Source organism: Anas acuta, chromosome 14 (assembly GCF_963932015.1).
Source record: "Anas acuta chromosome 14, bAnaAcu1.1, whole genome shotgun sequence".
NCBI lineage: Eukaryota > Metazoa > Chordata > Aves > Anseriformes > Anatidae > Anas > Anas acuta.
Window position 1 is genome coordinate 10,385,534 of NC_088992.1, and position 23,755 is coordinate 10,409,288.

The 23,755-nt window shown below is 40.1% G+C and overlaps 1 protein-coding gene across 1 annotated transcript; it reads right to left on the bottom strand.

Annotated features, from left to right (window-relative positions):
• Positions 1-677: 677 nt before the first annotated feature.
• C14H5orf47 (chromosome 14 C5orf47 homolog) lies at positions 678-15,840 on the bottom strand. The gene is made up of 6 exons (XM_068698619.1): positions 15,552-15,840; positions 14,246-14,443; positions 13,796-13,884; positions 12,185-12,287; positions 9,536-9,585; positions 678-8,553 (listed from the first exon to the last, which is right to left on the bottom strand). The coding sequence occupies exons 1-6, from the start codon at positions 15,838-15,840 to the stop codon at positions 8,527-8,529; spliced, it is 756 nt and encodes a 251-aa protein (XP_068554720.1). The 3' UTR covers positions 678-8,526.
• Between the last annotated feature and the right edge of the window lie 7,915 nt (positions 15,841-23,755).

Here is a 23,755-nt window from a genome sequence, read left to right on the forward strand (position 1 = left end):
CCTTTACTTGGAGTCACTCTTATTCAGCATGTTATAATTTGTCACCAGGTAGCTTTTCGATGTGCTCAGAATCATCTGCTACATTTGACCACAGCGCAAGGTTTGGGGAGTTCATATCCATGCTGCTCTGAAAAAACGTCTTAAGCTCAGTAGCAGAATCCTCCCCAGATCCATCCGTTAGCCATGTTCAGCTCAACTCGACAAGATTTTCCCTGTAACTACAACTCCAGGCTGCTGCAGTCTGCCCAGGAACAGATACTACAAAGAAAGCCAGCAGACTGCATCCCTAAGAGATGGGAGAATGTGCCTCTTAAGAGGAGCATAAACCCACTCATTAAAGACAATTGATTAAATTACTACATGTAATAACTTAATATTGCAGTGTAACCAGAAATCAACCATCAATGCCCATCTGGACTAGGATCTGTGCAAATATATAGCAAGTTATAAACCCTGCAAAACCTGCCTTCTCATGCTCTGCACAGAGATGAATGCAGCATTGATAATTTGGCTCAGTTTGAGGACCTTCAAAATGCAGAGGTTGTAAGGAAATCTAAAAGTACAAAATCCAAAAATCTAAAAAAAAAAACTTTTTTTTTTTTTTTTGAAAGAAATTGTCCCTGTTTCAGCTTGTGCTCATTGCCCCTTGGCCTGCCCACAGTGAGAAGATTCTGGCTCTGATCTGAGCTGTCTCCAGGCTGAACAATCCTGCAATCCTGACTCTCTCTGCCTCTCCCCATATGGCAAATGCTCTAAGTGAAAAAATAAAAAATAAATAAATAATAATAATAAAAAAAGCAATTGCAGCAACTCTTTCCCCAACTTTCAATATATTACAGATTATATCATATGATTTGACTATCCAAAGAGACTAACAGACTCCATTGTTATCTTTTCCTGAACATACACTTTTGAACTGCTCTAGCTCCTCGCTCAGCAAAATGGCTATTTTCAATTGAGGAACTGGGAAATACTATTAAAAAAAAAAATCCAAAAGAAACAACTGCATTGTAACTTCATAGAAATGCCATAGTGGTCTTCTACCTTTATCTGGGAATTATAAAGTGCTATGAGAGTGCTTTGTTGAAAAGCAAAGCTTGCAAATACATTGTGTGATAATTAAGCCAAATCACTTTCATGCACATCAACATCAGTAATGCATATTCTGCTAGCCAAAATACAATCTTAGCAATAAGTCGATAGATCCTCTTACTTAAGAGAATGTCTTAAGCAACACTTTCCAAATACACATTCATGTTAAAGCTCCAGAATCACTTGTGCAAATCCATGGTAAGCGTGGTTATACCATGAAAAATAAAGTCGCAAACATGGCACCTGCTTGTTCAGTATGTCTACTCACATAAACACACTGACATTGCAGGCTGACTTACAGAGTTTAATACATTAACCTTTGTTGGCTCTAGCTGAATACTCTTCACAGTAACATAGCTAAGGAGCAATGAGGTGAGTCCCATACCTTCTTGTGCATTACTTCTGCTGTTAAATACAAATCTGTGAATCTACCGATAACTAAACAGAACTGAACCCTGCTGGGGATATTCTGTATAACCCAGAGAGCACAGAGCAATGCTGCCAGCACTTGAGCACTGGCAGTTAGAGCCACTTTGTCACTGGAAGGCTTTTAGTTGTGAGTACTAGCAGCGAGAACCTGCGATAAGTGAGCAGATGCGGCTTTTACCTTACGACTTTTCAGAACAGAAGCACATTTTAAGCAATGTCTCAATGGCACCATCTGAGAATTCTGGCAGCATGGCAGATGGAGATGTGCAGAGAGATACTGTCTCCCTCTAAGCTGTCATTGGCATTACATCCAGTAACTTTCCTTTATTTCCTCCATGAGACCAAACTAGCCCTGTAACCGTTTCAGGTCATATGCTCCATTTCAGTTTGAAAATACCTCTTTGCAAAATACCGGTTTCGCAGACAGACACCAACTACCAGCAGTGAGTTTACAGAGCAGAATGCTTTATGGAAAAAAAAAAAAAGGATGCTTAAAGTTGCCAGCAAGATCCTAAAAGCAAACCTTCTCTGGAGACAGCATTAAAGCAAACCCAAGTGAATACAACAAAGCAAAGAGTAACGTACAGCTTTTCTTATGGAGAGAATACAAACTCTGACATTTCCACCCACACAGAGCAGATCTGTGACTGGCAATAAGACAAAGCAGCAGTACGAGCAACATGAGACTCCAGAGGAGTAAACAATGTATGTCTCCTGTCAACAAAAATATATGCCTCTCCTTCTTCATTTAATAAGACTCACATGATGTATTATTTTCTATTTCCAGTTAAACAAATCAGAGTAGAATTACTTTTTACATTATCAGTTTACACTGAAGATTATTGGCTGTCTTTAAGAGGCTTGATATTTGTAACAGGGCTTGGGTATAACATTTCACTGTATTGTGAATTCTGCAAATCGTAAACAAAATGTCACTCAAAATAGTCCAACTTCTACCCACTCCATGCCTGAACATATAAATCAACTGCACTTCAGTGTTCATGAATATTATTTTCCTTACTTGCTCCATGATCTACAAATTCCTTACGCCCATTACGGCTCTTCATAAAACATATTTCCTGCACACCATGCACTTTCCCTATAGTGATCTTGTACATTATTGTAAGTAACATATTATTTTTATCTCTTCTCACACATTGAAAAACTGACATTGGGCTCTCAATAAAAGTACTTGAAAGCATGTGGACAGATGGTAGAAATTACTAAGAGGAGAAACTGCAGAACTTGAAAACACACAGTAAGGACAAAGTCTCAGGAAATCAGACCAGTTAAGGCAGGGTGAGCCTAGGAAGAACATCAGCCACCTCAGACTCATCTCATGAAAGATCGGGTTTGTCTCTCAGACATTCCCATTAATTCATTTCAAAATGAGTCTAATAGAATAGTGACAAGCAGTGAGGAACACAGTTCAGGTGACAGTTCAAGCCAAACCCAGCCCTGATCTGAGCCCTCTAACTTAACAAATACCGTATGTCACAAATTCACATCTGTGCTTTCCTGTAAAAGACACCATGATGTGACAGAAAGCAACATTTAGACAGAGCACATCAATACAGGAAGGGATCTCACCACATCCTCAACCTAAACCCAGAGCATGGAACTGTTCCCACTAAAATGCCTGCCTGCATGAGCCGCAGACTTGTGGAAGTTAGAAAAGGGCAAGTTCCTGTGCCCTGCCCATGCTCTGAACTGCTCCTCACTGCACATCCCCTGCTGGTTTGCTCAGTCTGGGATGACAGAGTTGAGCGAGGAGTGCATTTCTGTTCTTTGCCTTTGGAGATCACGCCACAGATAAATTAGTATCATAGCCAAGAATTTCTATCCTACATGGAGTTAAAGAAATTTAAAATACAAAGGGGTGTAAAAACTGATCATGTATATTTTAAGTTGGGGTTAACTACTTGTAGCCTTTGCTATGGAGGAGATCATCCATTATGTGAAATCACATCAGCGCTGCTGATGTCCTGTCACACACACATTAGGAACAAGAAAATAAGCATATAGCGGAACAGGAGGAAAAAAGAAAAAAGAAAAAAATAAATAAAATAAAAAGCCATGTTAATCTATTATTAATTTCAAAATACAAGAGTTTACAAAGATTCTGGAGGAGAGAAAGCATTTGTCAGTGCCTTAGTGAACCCTCCTGCACAGCTCTTTTAATCTGCCTCCATTCCTCATCTGTGCAGGAATGCCAGGCATGCAATAAATTTCACACATTCACAGCATGAACATGTTCTTGTCATGATCTCTGGGAAGACTACACAAATCAGACATATACTCGTAAGCAGCCCAGCAATGTTTGCAATTCAGCAAAATCTCTTAAATGAGACGCACCTGTGAGTTCACAATTTAGAACAAGAAGAAGAGATGCTCTCATTAATATGCCCTGTACATGGAGCACAGAAGATGCGACGCAGCCTGTTCTAAGAGGGGCCACAAACAACAGGACATGAAAGTACGCAGCATCATCCAGCTGCATTTGGCCTCTCTCTGCATCAAGGCATGCTCCCTTCTTGCTCAGGGGCCTCCATATCTTTTACTTCTAACAAAATGAATCTGCAGCTACACACCTCGATTTTCACCAGTGACAAAGCAAGCAGAAAAACTTTCAATCAGGATTTTTTTTTCCATCAGATCAGATTTCTGTGATGCTGTCACTAATGAGTGGGTAGCTTCCTATAAGCATTTATTAAAATTCACTGTGGCCTTAATATACGCTTCATATGATAGGTTCCCCTGCTACTTCCATTTGCAGAAAAGCCTATAATATTAAACTCATTGAAGTATGGGTGCTTTGGGTTTTATGGAAATTCCTGTTGTTGTAGTTATATAAGTGCTTATGCAATGAAAATATACATATTACACAAACCTGCCTAAGTCACCAAGAATTATTTACAAGAGCTATAAATCAAAGTTGCATCATGTTTTGTTTCATACATAAAGACCTATTGCACACATACATAAAATGTCACATATGCCCAAAACTTGCTTTAAGTCACTTCCCAAAAGATAAAAAAAATAGAACTGAACTGCCTGCTGAAGGCTATTCTTTAGTCAGAGGCCATGCAAAATTGTATTAGGAGCTTTGAAGTTAAAACATGAACATTGACTACTAGCAAGGGCCCTAAAGACAAAGACATTTACTTGATGTAAACATCCAGTGAAGACAAAGGTCACCTTATACTTTCCTGAAATCTGATCACGGGAGAAACTCCACATCCTGCTCCCAAGTTTTCTTAAAAGCTGAAATCTTTTTATGGAATGAATCAATGGTGAAACATTATTAGCTTTGGTGATTGTAATGGCCAAGTTATAACCTCGCAGGCCACAGGATTAGGGCAGAGGAATCTGATTCATCTCAGCACCAGAGCAGATGGGTCATGAGCTGAAAGAGCTAGCTGCCTGGCAAGCCAAGCCGCCAGTTTGCAGGAAATGGGTTTTTATCTGAATCATGGCTTCGGTCCAAATCAGGCAGGAAACAAACTCTTTTGAAAATGCCTGCAAAGTGGAAATTCCCAGAAAGGTCACTTCAGAAACATCAAAACACTTCCAGAACACAATTCCCTGAGTTACCAAGCCTCAGCTGATCAGTGACATTGTGTCTGGCAGTAGGGCAGCATCTGCAAACACCAGCTCAGCGCAGTAGCTGGGGGACCTCCCAGGACCCTCTGGCTCTGGCGAAGCCTTGTCGCTGAGGTCCGTCCCGGGAAGCCTGCCCAAACTCACAGCTCCGTGTCAGGGAGTGCAGGAGCTCCAGCGGTCCTGCCTCCAGCCAAGCCTCTTAGCACTTCCAGATATGGATTTTCATGATTTTTACAGCTTTACATAAGCTTGGAAGCGGTAGCCTAACACCAAGGGCTGGAGTTTCAAGCCCCCAAGCCCTGGACACTCCTTCGTGTCACTGGGCAGACAGAAGAGGCAGCGTATCCTGGGCTGACCTGCCAAGAAGTGTTCCAGGAGCCAGGGGACCTCATTTGGCAAGAACTCACCATCTGGGAAAACTTTCAATCAAAACATTTCAGACCCAGCAGATGTGCTATTTCCAGTTAAACTTTGTTTTACCAGTAAATTCATAACTGAATGCCTTACTCTGCATTACTTAGCTTCCTATAGAGTCATCTGTATTTATAAAAATGTGCTACAAAAGAATACTTATTCAGACCAACTCTAAGAACTTGAGGCAAGTGGCTGACTCTAGCATTTACTGATCAGAGGAATTCAGCAGCAGCGCCTTCAGCTACTCTGTAAGCCCTGGCTGCTCCCTCCCACCTCTGTACCGCAACGTACCTCTTCAGATCTCCTGCAATATGTTCACAGGGTTGAGCTTAAAAATTGTTCTTGAACTTCTAGAATTCACTAGAATTTTTGTACTGCTTAGAAAGGTAATATAGGTACTGAGAAAAAAGGCTGCAAAGCAAAGACAAATCATGACCTCTATATTCGCACATCTGCTTCAGTTCACACTCCAAGTGAGATTTGTTATTAAAAACTTCAGGTAACTGATATGCATTTTGAAGAATGTGAAAGAACAACACCACTACCCAGGAACCACAGCAGGACAGTATGACCCTTGGTTTTGCTTCTGCAGTGATGATTAAGGACTTCAGAGGAAGGTCAGTTGTTTTCTGAATCTCAAGTGTATGATCTAGTGCCCTGAGGCTCCCCTATTTATTTCTGATTTCTTTTAAGAAAGAGGGTTTAAATAAAGTTCTTCCTGTACAAACTCCCTTTTTTCATGTTGAAGATGCTACTTACTTGGATTATATATTAATATTTTAATGCAACACAACATTTACTTTGTCTTCTGCAGTTTATAATTAACTGGTCTTATGAAGGAAAAAAAAATGCAGCAGGGATCTGAGTGGATGATGATCGTATGCATGTCAGCTGGGCTACTTTGTACATCCTGAGCTTGATCTTCTCCAATTTTTTTTCTTTTTTTCTTTTTTTTGGTAGCTTAACTACTCTAACTACCCTTATTCATAACAGTACCTTTGAAATCTGGTCACTAGAGTAGAAAGCTAGGCACAGAGTTAGAAACTGAACCTAGAAAAGTTAGAAATTACACAGAGAGTTAGAAGTTGAACTTAAATCACCATGTATCTTTTTGCCCTGCTACATTAGGAGATCTAACCCAAAGTGATTTCAAATGTAAGATCCCTTTCAGAGTGCTGCCAATCAGAGATTCTTTTCTATTAGTAGATCCCAACCAATTAATTATATTGCCACCACCACAGGGTTTCTGGGGGAAGGGCCTGCTGATCCCTTCCTTGCACTTTCACACACCTCACAGGCTGAGAAGGACTGATGCTCACCACCTTCTGCTCTGGGCATGAGCTGCATTCTTGAGTGAGGTGGAAACAAGGCAAAGGCAGAACGCAGGCATGTTGGACGAGGACTAAGACAAGCAGGTAAGAACACAGATTGCTGGGATTAATAAGGAAGGCAGTAGACATTTCTTTCTCTTGATCAGCTGCATGTTAACAACTATAAAGTTACATGGCAAGGTTGATGCTGCATGGGCCCTCCCCTCAAATCGCCATCGCACCTGGATGAAAAAGTAGCAGCACAGCAGAAACACAAAAGCTTCATTTCCAGGGCCACTTAAGACTGTGCTAATAAAGGTACCAACTGAAGCTGCAGTTCACTAGAAAAGAAACATTAGAGCAGCAGCTCTACAATTTACAGTCTGGGATTATAAAATAGCTACTCTTCACGCCAACAATTCATTGATACAACTGTGGGGGATGAGGAGGACTATCTCCTTTATTGAAAATAAATAAATAAATGTGTGACTCCAAACAAGAATTTTGAAAATACCAAAGAACTATGACATTTTTCTTCTGCCAGAAAAATGATCACATCTTGACTGAATACTTTGCTTTCTCACTTCCTTTTCCAAGCTGAAATGTCAACTATTTCAAGTAAAATCAGAATATTACTCAGCCACAAATCAGAAAAAAAACTTGATGCCCAAACTGTCATCAGAAAGGCACATTCTAGTTCCATATTTGCAGTTTTACTATTAAGTAAACAAAGATTAAACCCTTCCAAATGCTTTGCTGCTTAATGACACAATCACTGGCATACTATTAAAGCTCAACACTCTGACATTCCAGTCATTATATCTGCAAACACTAAGACATTATGCAATGAGAAAACCATCCTTTTATTGAAACCAAAGATGTCTAATTGTGACAGGTGAATGTTTTAGCTATAGAGATGAAATCTGTATACATACTACTTTTATGCAGTCTTCATGTTCCATTTACACAATTTGCTAGTTTAAAAGGTTTTAACAGTCAATCAAGATTCCAACTATAAAACTCCATAACAGAAGAAAATTATATTGTGTTATTGAAGTCAGCTAGATAAACAGCACCTTCTGATTATGATGATATTATTACGTGCTTTGTGATGAACAGTAAGGCAGAAAACATTCACCTGGTTTCATATTCAAAATACTTGCTGAGGTTCATGTATAAATGGATGAATGAACAGAAGGGTAATTATGTGTTATTTTAATATAATAAAATCAAAATTATTCAAATCACTAGGAACAAAAGTGTTTCTATATATCTTGTGTGGAGTTCTGCTTTACTGAATTTATGTTTGTTTATGATTCTGACAAGCTACAAAAAGAACCAATAAATATACACAGTCAACACTAAATGTGTGTCTCTATTCTTTTGCAAGCAAACTGTCACAATATTATGCTCATTAAAAAGCTTTCAAATCTAATAACTAAGTGAAACACTAGACTTAATGACTTCAAATAAATATTTCACAACAGAGCTGTTTAAGCCACTCTAAAAACAAACCTCTTGAACAGTAGAAACACATATGCCAAACAAACAACAGAAAAACAGTGTTCAGTGAAACCACTTGTAGTCTTGCCACCAATTTCAGTAAGAACTAGATCATAACAAACAACTTCACTACTTTTATATTTCCTTTTGGATTGAATCTTCCTTTATTTTCTTGCTATACCCAACCGAAGATGGACTCTTCCTAAAGAAAAAGAGACAACAAAAGTGAAGTGGTACATTACATTAACAGAAAAAAAAGTCATATACAAAGCATAACAAATAGACTCTCTTCAGATTGTACTTCATCACATGAAGATTTTGTTTATTAAGGCACACATTGCACATGTAGGCAGCCTGGACATAGGCCACTTACCTACATGCATGGACAGTTAGAGCTCATGGGAAGCTTCCATAGTATCTAAGTAGCCTTAAGCTTTGCTATTTCTCCAAGCTGCTATGCTCTCACTTCCCAGAACGGACCTACATGTATTTCTGATGAGAAAGTAGCGTTATTAACGCCAACAACCAGCACTGCTCACTGGATCACAGAAGAATGTTTTGCATCCATAGAGCTAAAAAAAAAATGAGTTCACATGACCATACAGTTTACAAATTAAACCATTTCTACCTGCTGTACTTTTCTGTGCTCTACAGACTGAGCATCTCCCCTCTAATACTTGCTGTGCAAAGCAATGTAAGTTGATAGCACACTTCAGTATATTTTATGTACACTGACTCAAGTTTTTAGACATTTAGTAATCTTTTGGGGTTAAAGGAGGGAACGTATGTGATGAAACATTTCCTCACTCCAGTGAGAAAGCCTTTAATGAGCTACAGAGATCAGGGAACCAGCCCTAGAGTAGAATTGGGTCAGAACAGGCAAGAACAGTCATTACTACACACACATGAAGAACTGAAGTGAGGGAACAGGGACTATGCCTTTGTGAAGGCAAAATCCACTTCCCTGTGCTGGGAACGCATACAACGCTTCCTGCTAAGAACAGACCCTTCTGCTTCCCAAACATGACTACAATCTTGAAAATATTTGAGCCCAACATCAGTAATACTGAAGTGTAAGACTGGCACATATTAATAACATTAAAGAGTATCAGTGCATCTTTTTAATTTAATTATTTTGTTTATCATTTTAAGCTTGCTTGGTAATTAATGAACTATATACATACCCTGTCCAGGGAGAATGTCTCATTCTGTGAACTTTGCTTCATATCATTGCCTGTGGGAGAATCATCACCATTTTCAGTCACACTGAATCTAATCATGCAGCATTTCAAGGATTAAATAGGTAGCATTAGAATTCACATACATTTTTTCTCTCAATAGAACTATTTATAGAGGCAATAAAATGCAGCATTAGTTTTCTAGCTCTATTAATGTAGTAAAAAAATTAGAAAATGAAGCAAGTTTATTCAGATTTGTTGATCCATATCTAAATGTCTTCCAGAATTATTCCATTTTCTTCTTGTTTAATGAAAAATTCAGATCAATAGCAGACTTATCTCCTTGATTTGGTGTTGTGTAAAATCTGCTAATTAGCAAGAAGGTATTAGAATTGATGGTTTTCAGCTAAATAGGGCTTAATAGTAGATTCTCAATTAAAGCTCCTGAAAAATGAGGTACAATTACAGTTAAAGATAGAATAGGTATTTGGCTGTTTTTTGGTGGTGGTGGTTGCATGGTTGGCTGTTTTTTGTTTGCTTGCTTGCTTGCTTGTTTCTTTTTTAAGAAAAGAATCAGTGGAAATTGCATATATAGCTAATGATTTCTCTCCTGATGACAACAAGAAGTAAGTATCTGAAAAGGGAATGGGCCTTGTCTATCCAATGCCAAGATAAATACAAGCTAGACAAAGCAGTACTTTGCGTATCCATAACAAACAGAAAAACAGATTAGGAACCATTATGTTGAGATGGTAAATCCACCTAGGAGATCTTGTACCAGCAGAAATCTTGACCTTTTTTTTTTTTTTTTTTTTTTTTTTTACAATAACTTGAAATTTTGGAGGCAATCACACGTTATATGGTTTGGTTTCTAGTTTCTTTCTAAAAGACTTCTAGTCCTTTATCCATGTCTCCCACTCTCCTTTTTCTTAAAGCAGGCAAACAAAAATCCTAGAAGACGTTTTTTCTTCACTGACTGCTAAGTGTCACATAGACATTAATGACTAAACCTTCAAGTTAGGTAGTAAAGCACAGTTTTATAATGACTTCTGCAACAGGTTTAGAGAGAGAGAAAATCTTAAGACACTTCTGATGTGAAAGACACCCACCTTGCCCAGGAACACCTCTCCTGGCTAGCAGGAATGGTTGAGTTCAGCAGGAAGGGTACCTATGCCTGACCCTGTGGAGTTCCTAGATATCACAGGTATTTACTTGTACAGGCATAAGTCAGACACAGTTTTAGGCTTGCCAATAATTGCTGTCTCTTATCACCACAAACAAATGAGCAATATGGATAAACTATGCAGCACGTAGAGAAGCAGAGACAGCATTTCAATTGATGACCAAGATAAGAGAGTAAAGATTATCAGAGCTAAGAAAAAGTTTCCATATGAGGAGAGATTTAGTAGTCTTGACTTTCTCAGCTTGAGAGAGAGCTATGTAGAAATATGGCAAAGGCCATTGGAATCATGATTGGTATAAAGAATGTAAATACCATAAAATTAATGTTCAGTATCTTGTTATACCAAAATTAATCAGAAAATGATTTTAAAGTAAACAGCAGTGCTTTTCCACATAATGCAGAACATTCACAGAACAGTCACAGAATATGTTGTGACATGCTGTCAAATTTCTACTACTGTTTCAATTACATACACGGTAGGTTGCAGAGAACAGGCCACTGGGGTATATGTATTTCTATTCTGAACCAAAATTGCACTTCTTTTGTTCTCATGAAGAAGAAATTTGAAGGAGTATTTTCTTATTATGTATGTGTAAATGTAACCAGTACAAAACATAATACATTATGAACATAAAATATTGGCAACAATGGATGTACATTTTGGTATATAACTTAATATGTATATGTGGAAAACTTCTGTCAACATGAATGTAAACTAAGCAGAAGCACTGCACATGAATATGCCATTTTTAACTTACCTGGTAACTCTTCACAGATTAGTATATTCTCTTTCCTAAAAACTCATCAGACTGTGAGGCCAGAAATTCCGATTACATTTGTAAGCATACACTGTATTATCTCAAATTGTGCAGCAACTACAATGTCTCTAATTGAAGTTGTCTCAGTACAGAGCACCACTTTTAATTCCCTAGTCATTTTCCAGTAATGAAATAGCTGCATTCAGGGCACAGTGTGAGGACATGTTTGATGGTTATGTTAAATTGTATTACAGTTACCTTTGGGGAGCATCTAATTTATTTATTGTCAGTATGAAACCAACCACTATTTTCCAGTTTTCCAATGTGAAGGAATAAATTATTATTCATCCAAGTGCAGCCTTAGACCTGTCTGTGAATAACAGTTTAATTACATGTATATACTTAACATGTTCAGGAAAACTTGCACATATTTTATGTTCATATTTTTAATGTTAAAGACTGCAGAAAACACTTCTGATGTCCTTCCTCCCAAGTAATACACTTTTTATAAGGCCCTCAATGAAAAATAAGAGTTGTTCAAATATGGCTAGAAGAGCATGAAGTATGCAATGAATTCTGTAATTTCTGAGTTGTAAAGCATATTACAAAACAAACAGCTTAGTGGACCTTAAACCTCAAGATCTTAAACCTCGAGGACTTGCATTATTAACTTGTTTTCTCTAGGATAGCAAATACACTCAGTTCATTACCTACCTTCTCCATTAAACTGACTACAAGCAGACAGTCGACTTCTGAACTTTTCATTTTCTTCAAGCATTTTTGAAATTACTTTCCAGACTTTAATCCAGACTTTGTACTGAAAGACAAAATTGATTTTTTCTCGATGAAGCATATAAAAAGTTTGTGTCAAAACATCTCCTATATGGCAGACTTCTCCAGCATGACTACGAAGTCAGAGGATTAGAGGTGAGGGTGTCAAGGAGTGGCGGAAGGTATATACATGGGATATACTGGAAGTCATCTCTTATTTAAAAGTAAAAAAACCTTTGAATTATACCATAATTTTTCCACATGAGATATCACCCTACTTTCTGGCCTAGCACTCTTGTTTATCCAGGACTTGCGGATTTCTAGATAAGAAGAACTTATGGAAACTTGCACAGAGCCATTAAATTATCTTCAAAGTCATCCAAAATGGGAAGGAAAAAAAAAAAAAAAAAGAGAGAGAGAGAGAGAGGGAGAGAATAAGAAAAGATTGCTCATTTTTACCAGGGCAAAAAGCTTTTCTGCTTAATCCCTCAGCAACGGCATAATTCAGACCCCATGCCAGATCCCAGCATAGCAATGGCCTGGACTATTTGATATCAAGTCAGTATTTATCTGTTTTATAGATGTTGATGACCTTTATTTTAGAGGCATAAAACTCCAGCTATAGTGGGCATATTTCAAATGTGCATTAAGAATATTAAACTGGAACTGTTGACAATGGCATTCAGAAAGAGAAACAGACTAAGAAATATAAATGGCTGTTAACATGCTAACGTTATGACTTTTGCTGGACCCCATCCGTGAAACTAGTTTAAATCTAAAGATAATTCCTTTCTCATGGACGTTTATTGCTAAAACATAATACATTTTCCTCATTCTTTTTGAAGACTATTTAATGTACTAGAAGAGTGATATTATAGTATGTTATTAGCTGTTCCTCTGAAGTCAGTAGTATTTTTCTGGTTTTAAATCAAGTATCTGTGACATTACTATATTATAGTCTAGCTGATTACTTGTACCTCACACATTACAAAATCTCATAATGGGTTACTGTTTTAATAAATGTGCCTTTTTAAATTTCAAGCATTTGTTGAACTACTGAACAGGAACAGAAATACATCTGTGAAACAGAAAGTAATTTCATATTGTTACTATTATAGTATTAGTACCTATTGTTCTCAACTTTTTTTTTTTTTTTTTTTTTTTTTTTTGTAACCTGTGGAATTTCTTTGCTTAAAACAAAAGAGGAAGAGAAGGTGCAGAAGTTTTTTCCTGCCAGGTTTCACCAAGCAAGGTGTACAGCACCCTGGCCCCAATCCAAGAAAGCATTTCAGTACATGCTTCAAGTCAACAGAATACTCTCATTCTTCAAGGTAAGCACATACTTAAAAGCTTTATTGAATGAGAGCCAGAATTTTAAAGCCCTGAAAGAGAGAAAATAATTCCATTTTTCTTTTCTGTGAGTAAGGCTTTCAGAAACAGACTACCAATTCAATCTTTTAATCTCCCTTATGCTCTCACATAGACATATATGGAGCAAGCAGGAAGCTATTTTCTCAAATGCAAAGGCAGCTAATCAGCTCCCACATTTCATACCTTTTTCTTCTTTCGTTTAATTACTTTTTCAACTTTTCTTGATGGGCAGGGAAAGTCAAAGGTGTCAGGCTTCTCCTTTTGAAGGTCATCTAAGAAGAGAGTTTAGATAGTATATCCTGAGTGTTTACAGTAAATTCTTGAGGAAGCTGTAGCATCCCATCCTTCCAGAGGTGCTTATTTCTGGTCCCAGTAGGTTACAGAACATCAGTCCTCACATCATGCCATCATCTTGCCCATTTTTACATTATAACCATGTGGCAAGTGGGTGTCTCACAAACTTCACAAAACAGATTTCAAAACAGTACAGCAACCACAAATGAAGACAACATGTTTCTGGGCAATACAACTAGCTTTTAATTCCCTTTTTATCTCCTCAGTATGGCAGCTACAAAAGTTTCAGCTGAAGGAGGAAATGGTGAGTACACTGAGGCAAGAAATCACAATAATCACCTCTGCTAGTGCTAAAAAAACAGAAGCAAGGAGAAGCAAGGCTGGGCTCTTGGAGTTGAGACACACAGCCACAAGGAGGAAGGACTGGGATGAGTTCCCAGCAGGGTGAGGACAGCAGGCTTCCCAGGAGCTGCTGGACAGGCAGGCGAGGCGTGCAGATGAGTGAAAGGGTGCATCCATGTGGGGTTGTTGAACACAGTCACAGCTGCGGGCTCATCCCCTCCTGCAGCATGGCTTTAGGGTAAACCAGCATTCTCCAGGCCACCACAGCCCCATTGCCAGTCACATCATTGCAGTAGGACTTCCAATTGCCAGTAGTCACAGGCTGTCTCCGAGCCACTGGTTGCCATCACTCAGATAAAAAAACAGCAGAATTGGTGCTATTAATGACAGCCTAATATAGCATCTCCCTTTGTCATCTTCAGAAAAACGGCTTTTAAAAAGGAGAGGAAAAGAAAAAAAAGGAAAAGAAAAAAAAAAAAAAGGAAAGAAAATAAAACATCTGAAGATCAACAAGTTAACAACACTCAGGACCACCCTATCTCTGTCACCCAGCATTTCCAACCCCCAGCCCTGGATTCTTCTCCAGAGGCCAGGTCACGCTCTCCATTTTCTCTCCATTTCATCTTGTGCAGCAGAGCTATGTTTCATAACAGACTGCAAACAGTGGGAAACTGCCTAATCTTTCTTGTGTGCTTTAAATAAATAAAAGGCACCCACACCCATGCCCATCCCAACTTTCTTTGGTCCCAGCCACAAAGAAAGAAAATTAAGAAACATCTTTAGTCTGTTACAGCAAGGAAGGAGCAAGCAGTACAGTGACACACTGGTTAGAGGGGAATCTCCTCAGAAAAGGCAGAAAGGGCAGAACTACAAGGCGTACTACAAAGACAGAACTACAAGGCGTAACAAAGCAGCTCCACAGATGCTTGTTATTTTTGGCCTCATCCCAGGAAAGGACAAGGTGGGCTGTGCTGCATTGCAGCCACCTCACCTTGCAGGCTGGAGACACTGCAGCTCAACAGAGTAAGAGTTTGGGGCAAAAAGACTGAATTTTTCACTCATGTTGAGTTTAATACCACGATCCAATCCCTCCCTAAATACGCAGTCTACCTGTCTACAGCACGTCAAAAAAACTTTGTGCCACATTCACCTCCTAGCATGCACAGTCTGACTGGGACAACGCGCCAGCCCAAAGCACCACACAGAAATGGTGTCCCCTGAGAAGAGAAAGACATGGCAAGGGCCTGACCTCAGCCCCATGCTCTCACAAGGCATGGAGGCCCCCAGGCCCAGCAACACGTACCACGGCACAGGCTGGTGTCCTTCACCCCACCACAGCTCTCCACCGCCTGCGCCCTGCCAGCAGCGCCTGATGGCTTGGGGTCAGCCTTGTCCCCACGCGCCTTGGCTGCCCTCTGCCCCCTTCTCCTGTCCATGGGGTTCTGCTGGGAAAGCAGGATCCTAGACTGGCCCGCATCAGCCCACTTGTAGCCCCTGCCACAGCGGATGAGGGAACCGCAGCGGTGGGAGCCGAAGCTGTTGACATAAATGTGTGGCACAAGCGGCCTCCCCTGGCTGCAGCCAGGCTCCATCTTTGGCGGACAGGCCGGGAGGGCGCTGAGGAGAGCCTGGGGAGGCGGGGGCTGAGGGAGTGGGTGCCCAGCCGCTGCGCTGTGGGGTACATGGGCATGGTGTGGGGGCCCGGCAGAGCACCCCTCCTGTCACGCACACAGAAAAATGGTTTCTCACAAAATTCCAGCTGTCCAGGAAGCATCCCCCTGGTTTGATGAGCCCACTACGAGCTGGTTATAACTCACTCCTCAGATGAGATAGCAACCTATTCCACAGGGATGCCTTTGGCCACCGTTATAGAATCACAGAGTGGTTTGGATTGGCAGAAACCTTAAGGATTATTTTGTCCAACCTTGCTGCCATGGGCAGGGTTACCTTCCATTAGATCAGGTTGCTCAGGGCCCCATCCAACCTGTCCCTGAACATGTCCAGGGATGAGGCATTCACAGCTTCTCTGGGCAACCCGGTCCACTGCCTCACCACCCTCAGAGTAGAGAATTTCTTTATGTCTAATCTCAATCTACCTTCTTTCAGTAAAGGTTTAGCACAAAGGACACAGCCTGAAGTCATATATTGATGTATTTGATGCAAATTATTGACAATCCAGGCTGAAGGCAATCCATCTTTGGTGCAATTTCCAGAAGAATAATAATTGGCACGCCTTTCATGTGGGCCGTTCTATGGTCCTGTGTTAATACTGTGAGTTTTCACACCAGTATATCCCAAACTAACAGCCTACCTGCCAGTGCACGGGTCACGGGTGGGTGGGTTTCCAGCCACCAGCATTTATGGAATCTTAATTATGGAATCTGTTGTCATTTTGTCCTTCTAGCAACAGCTGATGAGCATTGTGTGACACCACTAGAGCAACTACATTCCTTGTCAGGCTCTAACGAGATGAGTCCCACTGCAGCACCGTGGTTAGGACGTATTGTTAGTGACGAGCAGGTTTTCTCAAACAACAGCACACCTCTCATTGATTTTTGCTTTAGCATTGAAATACTGCTCTGTATTATTTTTCAGCACCCTTAGCTCTCAGGAGGGAAAGCATTACAAATTAAAGTCCGTGAGAAGACTTGTTCTGACTCACCAACAGGAGCACGTGAATGGCACCAGCAACTTGTCACCCTGGAATCTTCCCCAGCTTTCAGAGACCATAATGCTGAGAGCCCTCAAGGTCTCCAGAGCTGCTGTCCCCTTGTCCCCTTGGCAAGGCAGGGTGCTGTGCAGAAGGACCCCACGAGATGGCAGCCTTACCTACCAAACAAGAGCCTCCCGTGTCCCCGCAGGAACCTGAGATGTAGGCAGGGGAGCCAAGGGGAAGGAAAAACCCACAGCACTCTTCTGCGAAGTATCCCAGGATTTTCAGTTATTTTATACACTGTCGGAAAAAGGCATCTTGTGTATGCAGTTGAAAAAGAGGGAAATAACTTCCAGAAGCTCAGCCTGACAGTTTGCCAGAGTAATTTGTTATGTCCCAATGATAAAAGGACATCTACTGCAGGATCCAAAGCACATGGAATGAAAAGGAGGTTGTAGGTTATATAATATAACCACCGAGACTGTGTGTGTGTTGTCCCCCGTCCCGTCCCCCCCCCCCAACCCCCGCCCCCCGCCACACACACACACAGGAAAAAAAAAAAAAAAAAGAGAGAGAGAGAGAAAAAGAAGGCACCAGAGCCTCATGTCTCACTCCTTCCTTTTCAAAGACCTGAGCTGACAGCTTGGCCTAGAGAGGTAGCCAGTGTGTTCAGCTTGGGGGAATGAAGCTCAGAGGGAAACAAACAAATAACTTCATTAAAAACTGATCCCAGCGTACAAAGTTTGTCATGTCCATTAATCACAAAGCCTTGGTTAAGAAAGTGCTTCTTTTGCTGAAATACACAGGTCTCAGTCCACAACCACCTAGAGAACATATCCACACACATAAATCTAAACAGCACCCATTTTCAGTACCTGACTCTTCACACTTTACATGACCACTTGCTGCTGCATGATCCTGACCAGGAGTTCGCTTTGCCACCTGGCTGCTCCTGTCCTGTGGCCCTTTCAGGGCATCGGGGCTGCCACATCAGTGGGTTTTCTCAGCACCTGTATTTATGGCATATTCTTCCACACAATTTGTGTTTTGCAATACAAATACACATCCCTTTTGTGATGCATTTTGTCTACGTTCCTCAATAGCACATTGCCAGGACTTTGATTCCAAAAGCAAATTCATCTCAGATCCCATGTAAAATCTGTTACTGCTAACAAAAAAAAAAAAAAAAAGTCTCTGAGAAATCTGCAGAACTGGACACTTCTTCATGCTCCTTTCCACATGTGAACTGATTACCAGCTACTTCTGTGTTTGTTACTTTGAACAAACCTCTCAGCTTTTCACCACATCTTCAACTGTCTAGTTAAAAATACACCCGACTGTAGCTTTCAGTCTGCACCTCGTCATAGTTTGTTTTGTATTCAGATGTCAGCTTCTCCAGCTCAGAACGTGCATTGTTTCCCGCATTCTCTTGTTTCAGTTTTACTTGGTCAAGTATGCATCATCTTCTGCTAACCTCAAATACCATTTTAAAATAACAAAGGTTTGGTGGTAGCATGCCTACAATTTATGCCAAGGAGGAAGGAAAGAGCCAACAGGCCACTGCTGCATGCACATTTGGTGATTTATCTCATGTCACTCCCCAGCAAAAAGGAAACCCATTCTCGTTTGAGATTTGTTTCTCTGTGAGGATTGTTTGCTGTGGACTGCAAAGAATTACTCAACATAATACTGGCAAGGCAGATTGCTTATTAAATACTACATTATCATTATCAAGTTCAAATTGTGAATCCATCTAAAATATGAATTTTAACACTCTTAACCAAGATTTTAATGTAAAAAGTATGCTAATTCTGAGAACAGCTACAGACAAACCTTGTTAATTATATCCTCACCAGTAGGACAAACAATTACGGTATCTGCCGTCCTCAAAGAAGACTTAATAAGAGTCGCTGGAGTGAGGTATTTTATTAGAAGGTGGTTACTTTACAGAACACACTGGAGACCATTTATTAGTATAACTAGGAATCATTATGAAAACAAAACCCACCACTTCTGGTAAATCTAAGCAATGCATTATGCCTTCAGTTTTTGCTTACTTGTAACATTTCATAATTTACAATAGATCTCAGTTAATTATGTAAGCAACAACACAGTGCAGCAGAGGCATAAAATGGCCAGCTGCCATTTTAACACACCTGCATTTCATATTAATGAACCTGCATATCTCAGATTGCCTTACAAACCATGCATGTGGGAATCACTTCATCCGCACCACTCATAAGGAGAGGCATATTTTCCCATTTATCCATGCTGCACATAAAAATATTTAGCACATTATAAACCAAGTTTGTTACACAAAAGCCTGAGCACCCCCTTGAGAGATTTTCAAGTCACTGGGAAGAACCATGGACTTTATAACTAAAACCCAAGTCAATGAGACTGAAACCCTTGGTTTGGAAGAACTTCATGTTAAGGTATTTAAATAGAGATTCCCAATCTGAAATATAAACTATAGAGTGACTCAAAAAGGCAAAATGATCACTGCAGTAATTCCATAGTACAACAACTGTCTTACTGGAAAAAAACTCGTCATGGGAATATCACAAAAGTCAGGTAAGGACTTCAGTTTCTCTGATTTATCTTTTCCATGGCAATGTGCAAACTGCTTTTATTTAATGGTGACACCTTTTGTTTCCAAGTCGGTGATAAGAATACTTTACCTTGTCTCTTTCAAAAGTTAGACTGTTACTATTGTAATTCTGGGAAATGTGTACTCAGACCTTCCATGAACAAGCAGATGGAGAAGGTCAGGCCTACCTGAGATAAAACTCCAGATTGTCTTCTCAAAGTGTGGAAGAATATGTAACCACCAATGCACCTGTCTGCGTAAGAGAGACAGTTCTGTGTAAGTACAATATAAATAGCACTGAACATACTCGTTCCTCAGCAGCGGGTGCACTCTGTGATGGCACTGGGGCCTGAGCACAACTGTTCCAGTCCCCGAACATTCATTCCCTTCCCTAACTCCAGAGACAAAAGGATGCTGCCAGGAAAGGAACAGAGCAGGGCTTCTGTCTCCGGGGATTGCCAGTTCTGCAGAGAAAATTGAAGCAGTCCCTGCTTTGTTCTGCCATTAAATTCCTCCAAACACATCCTCCTGTGAAAGCAACCCTTGAGCAAATTTCCTCACTACTGACTGAAGAACTGAGTTGATTCTGCCAGTGTGTACAGAGCAGCATCTGCCTGTGAACAGCTGGCCTGCTGAAGCAAAGCTGGGGGCTACTGCCTGCTGCTTACGATGAGAATGTTCTTCAAAAACCTAAAAATCACATTTAACTCGCTGAAAGAAAATTCAGAATGTACTCCACACACAAACCAATACCAGGAAAGTGCTTAAAGCGACAAGCACTGTCTTGAAAAATGGCACTTTGCTAAACTGACAACTTAATGCTTTCACATGCATAGCAAGGCAAAAACAATCACTAAGCAAACTGATCTTGGTTCATGAGTCAGCAGCAGTGTGAGATGGCGATTTAGATCAAGCAAACAATTTCTCAAACATTAGGTTGGAGAAGGTTGGCGGACTTTTTTTTTTTTTAATGTTTTGCTCTATGTGTGAATTGATATCCCCCACAGATTGCAAAATTGTGTTAAGAGTTACTAAGGCACACAGCATGTGAGAACTGCATCTACACCATCAGTCTGCCATTTAAGTGAAACCAATGTTCTTTGCTCACATGAAAAGCAAACCAACTCACTCTGCTATGCAGATTTGGAATCAAAAAAATGCCACATCACCAAGAGAACAAAACTAAGTCCATTTTAAACATCAACATTCATGCAAAATCAAAAACCTGTTCTCACAGTTCCCTGGTACCTGTGTTGTGTTCAGAGGATTTAGTCTCAGCTTTCATGACTCACTAAAATTAAATTTCAGGAAGAAAAAAACAATCAAACACAAACTTTATATATTTCCATATTTTATGTACACAAAGAGAACTGAGAACTTTTGACTAGCAAATTTTTGGAAAGGAACCTGAACAGAGTAGTAATACACTGGTTTCCCAAGCTCAGTAAACAAGATGAGTGAGGGGGCTTTCCTTAATAATAGCTACATTCAAATAAATTACTTTTTACAATTCAAAAGCCTCTCTCCGACAAGACCTACAAAAAGTCAGCGAATTATAGTTTGGGCGTCATGAAAGCAGGTGGTATCTGATAGCACTAACAAGAGCATCACGTTTCGGAAAGACTCTCCATCTTAAACAGGGAGCTCAGTAACGTATTTAGAGCACCGATTCAGCCCCTCTACCCCCTTCAATTTCTATGACTGGGAAGACAGCTGCAAGTATATTCTTATCCCAGAGGCTGTTTTTCATGCCGGCGGACTGAATCAGCTTATTTTATACAGAGGAAGAGATGTCAGTGTTTTTTCCTCATCTGTCCTTTCTGAGGCTATTATTTGTCTTAGATTTCCTGTAGGCAAGCAATGTGCATTTTGGACTGCGCCTGAGCAGGCTTTCATAGCACTGAATAAACAGCAGCTGGAGAATCAGGACAGACAGTAGAAACTGTCCAACAACAACTTGACAGCTAAGAGACTCTCTTTAAAATATACCTTCGCCTTTAACTCCGTACTAGATGGGTTTTATCCATCTCCACCCAAACTGAGTTTCTTCACTGATGTGGAATGTAGCAGTTCATTTAGTGAAAGTAGCACCCAAGAGAAAGCTGGTGGCTGACTGTGCTCAGCGAGCAGTTTGTGCTGAAAGAAAATAGTTGAGATTCATGTACTGTGGAAATTCTGAAATTCTACCCCGCAGGCATATCTCCACCTTCTGGAGTCTGCCCCTAGCATTTATTTATAGTTTCTGGACAAACTGAAACCCAAAAGGGATTCGATATATCAGCTTTCCTAGAAAGTTACTCCTCAGCAATTCAGAATCGGCTGAAGCCCTCACTACAAAGTGTGGTTATTTTCAGTTTTGAACGCTCCAGACTTGTGTTATTTCACCTTTTCTGAGGTGAATTTTTTAGACTCTGCCTGTGTAATGAGATTTCATTTATTAAACATTCACAAAGTATTTTGCAGTCTTCAGACGGGAAAAAGTTTAGCATCAGTTTACACACCCCCGGATGTAAATCAGATGATTTATCCTGATAAACACCTCTCAGTTTATATCATTTGTGAACTAAAATCACTCTGGGAGTGCCTTGTTTGTGGAAGACATCACTGTGCCACCATCAGGGAAAAGCTGATACCAATGAGACAAATTTCAGGCCTATCGTATTTGTTAGAAACCATTATCAGATAAAACGCTGATGAGCACATGCTTTCTGAAAGACCACTCTGCACTTGAAAGTAATATCAAGAACTTGTTATCACTCTGAGAGAGGCCAAACTACAACTATTTCCTAACAATGCCAACACAAAGAATATAGAGAGAAGACTTCAATTACCAGCCAAGTAACTGGTCAGTACAGTCTATATATTGTCATTATTTGCTAGGCAGACATCCCATATCTAGCCTCTTACATTTTTGATCCAAAGCTTACCAGCATTTTATGCTTATTTTTAAATAGCCATTTCAAGGGACTGAGAATCTATGCATGGATTCTCCAGCAGTTTTTTGATTCTTGTTAAAAAGTCATTAGCTTCTAAGTTTACATCATCTGAAGCCAATGGGAATTCAAGTGATTACCATCTTGCAGAACTAATCCCATTATAGCTCAATTCTGTAAGATCTGCATTTCCTGAAGCACCCATGGAAAAGAATTATACTCAACATCTATCAAACATTTACAACACTATGCCTCACATGATGGCACAAGAGATTAGTAGCTCAGATGCCAATAACAAAGTGCTGGCCACTGCAGCAATATACCAATTTTGACTCCAGTATTGTATATGGGGCAGGAGTTTGTCTCACAAGGTACACGTGCACGTTTCAACTCACAGTTCCACTCGGAGCAGCTACCAGACCAATCAAAATTATGCTACACTGAAGCTTAGCTATTTGTACCAAAATATGGAAACTGAAAAAAAAATATATAAATATATTGGGGGAATTGGCAGACACTGAGGATGAAAAACTCTTTTGAATAGTCCCCAAAGGGCAAATCCATAAGGTGGCAACACTTCACAAGACACATCAGACATTTCAAGATGAGATACCTTAAATGAAAGGCTGCCACCAGCAAGCTCATCTAAGAGCATTCTTGAAAATTCCAGACTTCTTCCTTCTGGGAGTATCAGATTACAACTGCAAGACAAGTAAAAAAGAATCCTTGTCTGTCCATGCCATGCTTGGCCTTCATGGGCTCTGGCTTAGTTATCTTTTTGTCCCAGCTGCACAATGGTTTCTGACTTACGTCAAATCATGCATTGCATGTGCCTCGGTGGTATTCTTCTCATTAAATACGTCACCTGCCCAGTTAGCTTGACTTCTTTGCTGTGTAGTGGTTTTCATCTTTGTCCCTATGAATTAGCAGCAGAGAGCACAGAGTAGTAGAAATTGATCAAACTATAATTCTTGGCTAGGCCGATACACTTCAGAGGCAGAGGAAAAAACAGAAACAGCAGTGCTGAAACTGCTGAAAGGCTTTTCCAGAGCTTCACAAAGATTTCTCAACAAGCACCAAATTCACAAAATTAAGTAGATAGGGTTCAACATTCCCTAAAGACATCTGGACCTAAGCAGTAAAGATGTTTCTTACGGCCTGATTCAACAGACAACAGTTCTACAGTCCTCTAGACATCGCCCTTTCCAGTTCTGCAGCACTGCACATTTATTTTTGTGGCAATTTAATGCAGTGTACAGGGCACTCGACATCTCTCAAGTGGTTACAACCTCCCTCACACGTCTGCTACAAAACCATGCCCTAGGTTTTGA

Excerpts from the sequence above, each read along its gene's own strand:
- C14H5orf47 (XM_068698619.1), bottom strand. The coding sequence starts at position 15,840 with ATGGAGCCTGGCTGCAGCCAGGGGAGGCCGCTTGTGCCACACATTTAT. Across the intron at positions 13,885-14,245 it reads TTTTTTTAGCACTAGCAGAG|ATGACCTTCAAAAGGAGAAG; the intron begins GTGATTATTGTG and ends CTCTCTTCTTAG. Across the intron at positions 9,586-12,184 it reads TAGTCAGTTTAATGGAGAAG|GCAATGATATGAAGCAAAGT; the intron begins GTAGGTAATGAA and ends ATTCTCCCACAG.